The sequence below is a fragment of the Salpingoeca rosetta genome (assembly GCF_000188695.1).
Source record: "Salpingoeca rosetta unplaced genomic scaffold supercont1.11, whole genome shotgun sequence".
In the NCBI taxonomy this organism is placed as follows: domain Eukaryota; class Choanoflagellata; order Craspedida; family Salpingoecidae; genus Salpingoeca; species Salpingoeca rosetta.
The window spans coordinates 903,646-912,362 of record NW_004754923.1 but is presented as its reverse complement, the minus strand read 5'-3'; the positions used below and the strand labels follow the sequence as shown (position 1 = coordinate 912,362).

General features: G+C 55.7%; 3 protein-coding genes across 3 annotated transcripts in view; all 3 read right to left on the bottom strand.

The window, feature by feature from the left end:
- The window catches only part of PTSG_04903 (uncharacterized protein), a 5,149-nt gene extending 3,581 nt beyond the window's left edge, over positions 1-1,568 (bottom strand). Inside the window, exons 1-3 of the mRNA XM_004994163.1 lie at positions 1,446-1,568; positions 1,227-1,266; positions 142-841 (exon numbers count right to left, since the gene is read on the bottom strand). Of these exons, the coding sequence (XP_004994220.1) occupies positions 142-841; positions 1,227-1,266; positions 1,446-1,496 (791 nt within the window). The 5' untranslated portion in view covers positions 1,497-1,568. The remainder of the gene's footprint in view (positions 1-141; positions 842-1,226; positions 1,267-1,445) is intronic.
- Positions 1,569-1,658: 90 nt separating this feature from the next.
- PTSG_12225 (uncharacterized protein) lies at positions 1,659-5,398 on the bottom strand. The gene is made up of 10 exons (XM_004994162.1): positions 5,148-5,398; positions 4,848-4,922; positions 4,640-4,753; positions 4,225-4,400; positions 3,798-3,938; positions 3,409-3,523; positions 2,999-3,123; positions 2,631-2,789; positions 2,301-2,382; positions 1,659-2,043 (listed from the first exon to the last, which is right to left on the bottom strand). Exons 1-10 carry the CDS (start codon positions 5,356-5,358, stop codon positions 1,841-1,843), a joined length of 1,401 nt encoding a protein of 466 aa, XP_004994219.1. The 5' UTR covers positions 5,359-5,398; the 3' UTR covers positions 1,659-1,840.
- Positions 5,399-5,838: 440 nt separating this feature from the next.
- Positions 5,839-8,717, bottom strand: part of PTSG_12224 (transmembrane protein C2orf18) — a gene marked incomplete at both ends in the record, with an annotated part of 3,681 nt that continues 802 nt past the window's right edge. The window contains 8 exons of the mRNA XM_004994161.1: positions 5,839-5,889; positions 6,159-6,393; positions 6,689-6,768; positions 7,024-7,215; positions 7,416-7,538; positions 7,827-7,907; positions 8,168-8,221; positions 8,470-8,541. Coding sequence (XP_004994218.1) covers positions 5,839-5,889; positions 6,159-6,393; positions 6,689-6,768; positions 7,024-7,215; positions 7,416-7,538; positions 7,827-7,907; positions 8,168-8,221; positions 8,470-8,541 — 888 coding nt within the window. The remainder of the gene's footprint in view (positions 5,890-6,158; positions 6,394-6,688; positions 6,769-7,023; positions 7,216-7,415; positions 7,539-7,826; positions 7,908-8,167; positions 8,222-8,469; positions 8,542-8,717) is intronic.

Sequence of the window (8,717 nt, the reverse complement as noted above, 5' to 3'; positions counted from 1 at the left end):
CACACACACACACACACACACACACACACACACACACACACACACACACACACACACACACACACACACACAGACACACACACACACACAAAACACAGCACAACACAGTACAGCACATTGCTCACAACCGCAAAAACGTACTCGACGGCGGCGAGGTAGGATGGGGGATGCACGGCCCGTCCAGGAACATCGACAAGGGTGAGGTGCGGATACGCAGGGCTGGAGAGGCGCACGACAATCTCTGCATCCGTGTGGATAAAGCGCGGCGTGGCGCCTGGGTCCGCGTTGACCGTCTCCAACAACAGCTTGGCACGCTGTGTGAGCGCCGTCTTGAGGGCTGCCCACGGCACGTGGTCTGATGTGACGCCATCGCGCGCAGCTGCAGGCGTGTGGCGGCCATCGTACACGGGGAGGGCGAGTGGAATCTCCTCGCGGGCGCCCGTGCGCCGGCGCTGTGTGATGCGGGGTGCGCTCACGGCGCCGGGGACAAGGTTGATGACAATGGGCACGCGCGTGTCCTGCGGAAGGAAGTGGGCATGCAAGAGGCGCTCAATGCATGTGCTGACGCCGTCAAGCTGGTTTCCGATGAAGACGAGGCGGGTGGGCTCCGTCGACGGCAGCACTTCGTTGATCATGAGCTCCTGCGCGTGGCGGAGCACAAAGTCGTGCACGGTGTGCGGTTTGCGGGCATCTGCCGGTGGGGCGACGAGGTCCTCCAAATCCTGTACCAGCATGGCTGCGTCTGCGTCCTCGCCCCCTGCCACAGCCGGTTCCACGGGGTGACCCGTGACGAGCGAGAGCAGCGGGTCCTCCCCTGCTTTCCCCAGCGTGCTGGCATTGTCTGGTCGAGAAGAATGTGGAAGAATGTGGAAGAGAGGGGAGAGGAGAGGGGGGGGGGCAGAGAGAGGGGGAGGGACAACAGTTGTGGTGGAGATGTTGTTGTTGTTGTTGTTGTTGTTGTTGTTGTTGTTGTTGTTGTTGTTGTTGTTGTTGTTGTTGTTGTTGTTGTTGTTGTTGTTGTTGTTGTTGTTGTTGTTGTTGTTGTTGTTGTTGTTGTTGTTGTTGTTGTTGTTGTTGTTGTTGTTGTTGTGGATGAGTTGATCGCGGACAACAAAACGAGTGCATCAAAGGTAAAACGAGTGCATCGAAGCGCACGTGGAACAGCACACAGGCGTAGGGCCCATTGTCCCCATTTGCGGCCTTTGTTGTGATGAGGCAGTACTCACAGAAGCGGCCGTCCTTGGCGCGGATGGCGTTGCTTGGGTCCTGTTCGATGAACACCCGCAAATACAAACACAACCACGACACAAAGCGATGATGATAGGATGATGGTGATGATGAGGAGGACAAAACAAACTAACTGGGCTTCATCGCACACACACACACACGCACACACACACACACCCATACACACGGGACACGTTTGCTTGTGCACATTCACGCACCAGTGGCTGTCCTGACAGCTGGTCCACCGCCAACGACTTGTGCAGCGACATGGTTGACGAAGTCGTGGGTGAGCGGCTTGGCTTGCTTGTTGCGCGGTTTGGCACAGTGCACAGTGTCGACGAAGCAGAAAAGAAAATGATGAGTCATCTCCAATGGTGTGTGTTGTCCTCCTCTCTCGCCTTCTTCACACGTTGCTTCTTTTCTTGCCTCTTGTCAGCTGCAGCCATGCCGTGCCATGCCATGGGGATGGTGTGTAGCAACGTGGTGGAACTTCGGCAAGACGTGCGCCGAACAAAGCGACCAGCCAGCAAGGCAACCAAGGAAGACAGAAACGCAACAAATCAATCACACACAAACATACGCGCACACGCACGCAATTGTATGCACGAGTGCATCAGAAGGCGTTTGCTGCGCTGACAACGATGCCTGCGCCCGCGCCGGTGATGTTGAGGGGGCCAGGCCCCACGTTGTTGGCAAAGACGACCTTCTTGGCAGCGGCAGACACGTGCAGCTGGGACTTGGCGTCTTGGAAATCGCAGCCCTGCACGATGGTGTTGCCGCCCTCCGCCAGAATGGCAGACGTGCCGCGCGCCATCGCTGTGAGTGAGTGAGCGTGAGTGAGTGAGTGAGTGAGTGAGTGAGTGAGTGAGTGAGTGAGTGAGTGAGTGAGTGAGTGAGTGAGTGAGTAAGTAAGTGAGTGAGTAAGTAAGTAAGTGAGTGAGTGAGTCAGTGAGTCAGTGTTTGCGTGTGAGTATACGAGCATGCCCATCGCCCTCGTCCTTCCATATCTCAGCCACGCCCACAAAACGCACAAGCACACACGCGTGCGGCTTTGCTTGAGGTTAGTCACTCACCGAGGTCCCACTGCACAAAGCTGCAGCTGGAAAAGGTCGTGGTGCCGCTGCCTTGCAGGCGAGCAATACTGTCCGTCGGGCCCTGATGTCACATCGATACATACAGGCGCAGATTGTGTGTGTGTGTGTGTTTGTGTGACACCGTGTGTCATGATCACAACAACCAATGTGCAGTTGTGCATTACGAACATCAATAACGAGGCCGCCCCAACACACAAACAAACACATACACACACACACACACACACACACACACACACACACACACACACACACACACACACACACACACTCGCTCTCTCTCTCTCAATCTCTGCCTCACTCACTCACCCAGAAGGAGGAGGTGACAAACTTGACGGGACCCGTGTTGGAGGGGCTGACGACCACCTGGGAAGGGATGGCGGTGCTGTTGGGCGCAAAGTCGTTGTTGTGGAAGGCCGTAAACTCCCCGTTGGTGATCAGCAGACCAGCAGGCTGGCTCGCGTCAACCTTGTTGCATCGTCATCACATGTGTGTGCAAGTGAACGCGTGTTGGGAGCTGCATGAGTTTCCAACCTTTTTCTGATACACTGACAAGCATTGCCACACATAGTTTCACTCTTGAAACGCAATTTACACGCACGCACGCGCACACACACACACGCACGCACGCACGCACGCACACACACACGCACACACACACACACACACACACACACCTTGACAGAAGCGTTGCATGCGTAGTCTGCGCCGATGCCGAGGAAGTTGCCGTTCATGGAGCCCGTGCTCGTCTCAACAAAGTGGTATCCCACCGCATACGCAAAGGCGAACGTGTTGAACACATCTGAGATGGCCGAGGGAGCACGCAGGTCAGAGAGGGAAGCGCAGGTCAGAGAGAGAGAGAGACAGCCAAGTGTTGGTGCAGAGCAAAGTCAGGCGGCGAGAAGGAAGTGCAGAATATGGAGCAGAAAGGGACGTGTTGGCGAAGTTCACGGTGGTCCAAATGGAAAGAAACCATATGTGTGCGCGTGTTCGTGTGTTGTGATGATAGCAACAGTATGCCGAAGTGTGCGTAGTTGCACTTCATTACCACCAACATCACCACAACCACCAAGACAATGAAACCCACATTCCCAGTCTGATCGCCCGAGTACAAAGGCGCGGCCGTATGTGGTCTGCCAATACATGAACTCCTTGTTCACGCTGAACCACGGGTTGAAGTGCACATCCTCCATGCGCCCAATCTGTGCGTGAATGCGTGTGTGAGTATGCGTGTGTGAGTATGCGTGTGGGTGCGTGTGAATGTGTGTGAGAGAGTGAGAGAGATCGTGTGGGCGTGTGTGTGAATGTGTGTGTGTGTGCGTGTGCGTGTGCGTGCGTGTATGTATGTGTTGAAGCAACGCGCCCTGGATGGTGCATCAGCAAGCAAGTGACAGGAACCAAGATGGCCGAGTTTCCCACCCCATCATCCTTCCCTGCAATCTTCCCTCCCCTCCCACGCCCCCAAATTATCCGCACGTCGTAGGTCTGGTCGATGAAGATGCCGATGTTGAGCGGCTGCCCCTGGATGCGGGCGATGTAGTGGCGGTGCGCGGCGACAGCAGACACGCCGTTCCACGCATTCAGGATCTCCACGTCCGTCACTGCCGCGTTGTTGCCCTGACATGTATTGGAAGGTGGGTTGAGGGAGCAAGGATGAGTTGTGCCAGCGGTGACGCGGACGGTGTGCCGTCACAGCAGCAGAAACACAAACACATGCACATGCGTGCAAGTAATCAAACATACTTGCTTTTGCACACACACACACACACACACACACACACACACACACACACACACACACACACACACACACACACACACACACACACACACACACACACACACACACACACACACACACACACACACACACACACACACACACACACACACACACACACACCACGAGGGCGATGGCAAACGGGTAGGGGACAGGCATGGCGTTTGGGGTCTGCTCCACATGGTAGACAACAAAGCCATGCAAGGTTGCGTCGTGCTGAACGGTGATGAAGGGGTCAGCAGAGTCGTTGCCGCGGTTGGCGAGCGGCATCAACACAGATCCGTCATTGGGGTAGTCCCCTGCACCCACGGAATCAACAGTGCTTGTTTGTGAATTGGAGCAGCAGCGGTAAATACAGTTTGTTCGCGCAGAGCTCCAATGATCCACACACACACACACACACACACACACACACACACACACACACACACACACACACACACACACACATATGCACACACATATGCACATGCACATGCAAACACACACACACACATGCACATACACCGCCATCGCGGCCACAAACAGCACACCTCACCCTGTCGACAGTCATGCGATGGGACGGTGTCATAGGATCCTTGGAGTGTGACGGCCGGTGGCACTACCAGGTTGCCCTTGAACCTGTATAGCCCAGGTGGCACATACACCACACCTGCATGTGTGTACACGTGCGTTGAGAAGAGGCGAGTTGCACGCAACGAAGGCACGGATAAGCAGCAAGCCTCAGGAGGAAACAAGCAACTAACCACCCGCTGCTGTCTGGGCTGCGGCAAGCGCCTTCTGGAACGCATCTGTGTTGTCCGTTGCGTTGTCGCCTTTGGCTGGAATGCGCAAGCAACAATAGGTTGGTGGGTGGCGATGGCACATGGAGATGAGCGAAGAGATGCACGTGTGCATGTGTGTGTGCGTGTACTGATGTGTGTCTTTGGTGTCAAACGTTGCTCACACACACACACACATGTACATGTATACGCACACACACACGCACACACACACACACACTCACTCACTCACGCACACACGCACATGCACACCCACACACCTACCTCCGTAATCTGTAACATCGAAGAAGCCGGGCAGTAGCTGCTGCATGCCGTAGCGCCGAGCCGATGGCTGAACGAACCGAGGCAGTGGTATCTGGCCACCGCCAACCCTTGCGCCACGGCCAGCAGCACCACTTGCAGGCACGTTCACTGCGGCCGCCACACCGCAGCACACAAGCGCCAGCGCCAATGCCACTGAAACGTCGTGCATCATTGTTGTTGTTTGTTTGGATTTGCTGTTTGGGTTGGTTGTTTGTATATTTCAAATCATGCATGTGTCAAAGGTCATCGAAGCACAGCAGTTGAAACACATCCGCAGCAATACACAACGTTGGGGTACAACGAGCACACGAACAGACAAGCAAAGGCAAACGAACAAACGAGCACACGAACAGACAAGCAACAACAAGCAAGGCAGGCAAACGAAGGTGGTGGGCGCCTGGTGTCTCTTCTCTTCTCCTCTCTCTCTACTTTGTCGATGCAGTGTGGTAGAATGGGGGCAGGAAAGCGAAGTGCGATGGCGTTGTGTATCGTGATGTGTGTATGTGTGTGTGTATGTGCGTGAGCCATGTCCAAAGCCGCAATCGTCGTTGCAGGGGTAGTTGTGGTAGTTGAAGTGGCCTGTTGCTGGTGGTAGTCATGGTGGCGATGATGGTGGTGATGGTGGATGGCGTGGTGGATGGCGCGTGTGATCCTAATCCCTGTTGACCAGCAGAGGCTGCTTCTCGTCGTACGTGTTGTCCGCCTGCTTTGAAGCATGGAAACGCATGCATAGCACACACGGCGCGCAGTGAGTGCAGTCCACACCACCAGCAACGTCTTGCCATCCCCGCAGGTACCACAAAGAGCTTACACTTGCAAGTGCATGTGTGTGTGTGTGTGCGGGGGGGGGGATGATATCCAACACTCGATAACGCACACACAGGCACAAAGAGGGCAACGCACATGCACACACATACACCACACCAACAGTGCCCCTGCCTCTCCCCTCCGCATCTCCATGACGCAACGTACAATGAGACGCTCCTTGGCCTCGGGCTCCTCCGGGCGGAGAATGCCGTATTTGCGCATGAGCGGAACAATGAGCAGGTTGTTGTACACAAACGTGCCCAGCAGCAGCAGCGCAAAGCCGACAATCTGCAGCGGCGCGAACGTCTCCCAGCCGACGCCAAGGCCGTATGCCCAAATTGTCAGCGTCCGCACAGAGTCAAGCACCATGCGCGTCGTGGCGGACATCTCCTTCGTCACGCTGTACTCGTGCGCATGCGAGTGAGTGAGTGAGTGAGTGTGTGTGTGTGTGTGTGTGTGTGTGTGTGTGTGTGTGTGTGAGTGAGTGAGTGAGTGAGTGAGTGAGTGAGTGAGTGAGTGAGTGAGTGAGTGAGTGAGTGTGTGTGTGTGAGTGTGTGTGTGAGTGTGTGTGAGTGTGTGCTTGTGTGTGTGTGTGTGCGTGTGTGTGCGTGTGTGTGTGAGGACGTAAGAGCGTGAGCATGTGTGCGTGTGTGCAAATAAACACGCTGCAGTTGATTGTGTGCGTCCGTGTGCACCTGATGCCGCTGAAGTTGAAGACGGCGATGGAGCAGATGGTGCCGCCAATCGCAAGGCCAATCTGCCACGTGCCGAAGATCTGTTGCGAGCACACATGCAGCGATGCGACAGAGAGGTGTGAGGAAATGTGCAAGTGTACGCGGTCAAGCCACCAGCCATGTGAATATGTGTGTGTGTGTGTGTGTGTGTGTGTGTGTGTGTGTGTGTGTGTGTGTGTGTGTGTGTGTGTGTGTGTGTGTGTTGACTAGATATTGTTCGCTATTCCACCCCCCCCCCACACACACACGCAAACAAACCGAACCAAAACAAACCACATCACATCACAGGGCCCGACCTGGACAATGGCGTCGTTGATGTTCTCAAAAGTGCCGCCGGCGCGGGGCCCGGGGATGTAGAAGAAGATCATGGAGAGCGTCGACATGACAAGGAGGCCAAAGACGCCCTCCCAGCCAACAGCAAGCAGCGCAGGCACCTCGTACTTGGTCAGGAACTTCTCCTCAACCACCATCTGCACGGCGACAACAAGCTGCAGGCAGCGGAAGGGAAACACGCGGCACAGTGTTGGTGGTGGTGGTCGTCGTCGTGGTGGTGGTGGTGGTGGTGAGGGGGATTGGGTGCTTGCGCAACAAAATAGCAAGCAAGCAAGCGCCGAAGCAAACGGCACGAACAAGCAACCAACCAAGCCACCGAGCAACCAAGCCACCAAGCAACAAACACCTTCCTTACCTGGGCTGCGATGATGAGGGCATCGCCGAGGATCGGGTTTCGCGCCTGCGCGCCGCTGGCGCCGCTGAAGAAGGCAGCCAGGCCAACACACACCAGGCCAGCAAGCACAAGCACCATGCCAGCCTGATTTGGAAGGGTGGGGTGGGGTGGGATGGATGTGGAGTGGTTGGAAACGTGAGCCGCACGATCGCACCAACATCGCCACGCGCGCACGACAAATGCAAGCACACACACGCACACGCACACACACACGCACACGCACACGCACACGCACACGCACACGCACACACACACACGCACACGCACACACACACCCACACCCACACCCACACACGCACACACACACGCACACACACACACACACACACACACGCACACACACACACACACAGGTCAGCTAGGCAAACGGACCCATTGGTAGCCCTTGAGGGGCTTCTTGAGCCAGAAGCGGCTGAGAAGACCGGTGAAGATGATCACGCTACCGCGCAGCATCTGGAAATGGCGGGAAAACCACAACGCAATATGAAGAGGGGGAGGGCAGTGAGGGTGAGGGATGATGGGGTGTGATGGGAGGCGGTGATGTGACAGTCGACGATTACAGTCGGGGGAAGAGAGCGCAAACAGGCGAATTTATTCACACGCACACAGACGCACATACACAAACACATGCACAAACGCACATACACAAACACATGCACGCACACACGCACGCACACACGCACACACACATGAATGCACACTCGAAATCGGACCTGGAACTGGGACGCAAAGGTGAGGGTCAGGCCGACATACATGGTGCTGGTCGCCTGCACACACACACACACACATGCAGGAAGTGGCAGCCAATACGTGTCGACGTGAGGAAGGCGTGTTGGTAATGGAGGTGAGACAACAACGTGACAAACCACAGAGGAACAGCAGCCACATTGCGCAGCAGTTATGTCTCACTCCCACGCAACAGGGAACGCTGATGGGCAGGCACCCCATGCACGACGCTCATCGACGCTCTCATCGCCATACACCAATACACACAGGACCACGTGCCATGACGTACGGTGCAATCGCAGAGCGCTGGGAGGAGGAAGATGATGGGGTTGAAATCCTTGACCTTTGGCGGCTCGCGTCCCTGCAGGAGCGATGCAAGCGTGTGAGCGGGCGTGACAGGTTGCACAGGGTGCAAAGAGGGAGTTGCGATGGTCGGATGGGAGCAAAAGGATGGTACTTCAAGGATAACAAGATCAGCAAACCAACACAGCACATAAGACACGACAGGCAATCGTACACACACGTGCACACACACAT

Bases quoted from the DNA above. Each gene is read 5' to 3' on its own strand.
- PTSG_12225 (XM_004994162.1), bottom strand. From the start codon at position 5,358: ATGATGCACGACGTTTCAGTGGCATTGGCGCTGGCGCTTGTGTGCTGC. The intron at 3,524-3,797 runs GTGCGGATAATT...ATTCACGCACAG, and splicing joins TCATCGACCAGACCTACGAC to ATTGGGCGCATGGAGGATGT. The intron at 2,383-2,630 runs GTGAGTGAGTGA...ATGTGACATCAG, and splicing joins TTGTCACCTCCTCCTTCTGG to GGCCCGACGGACAGTATTGC.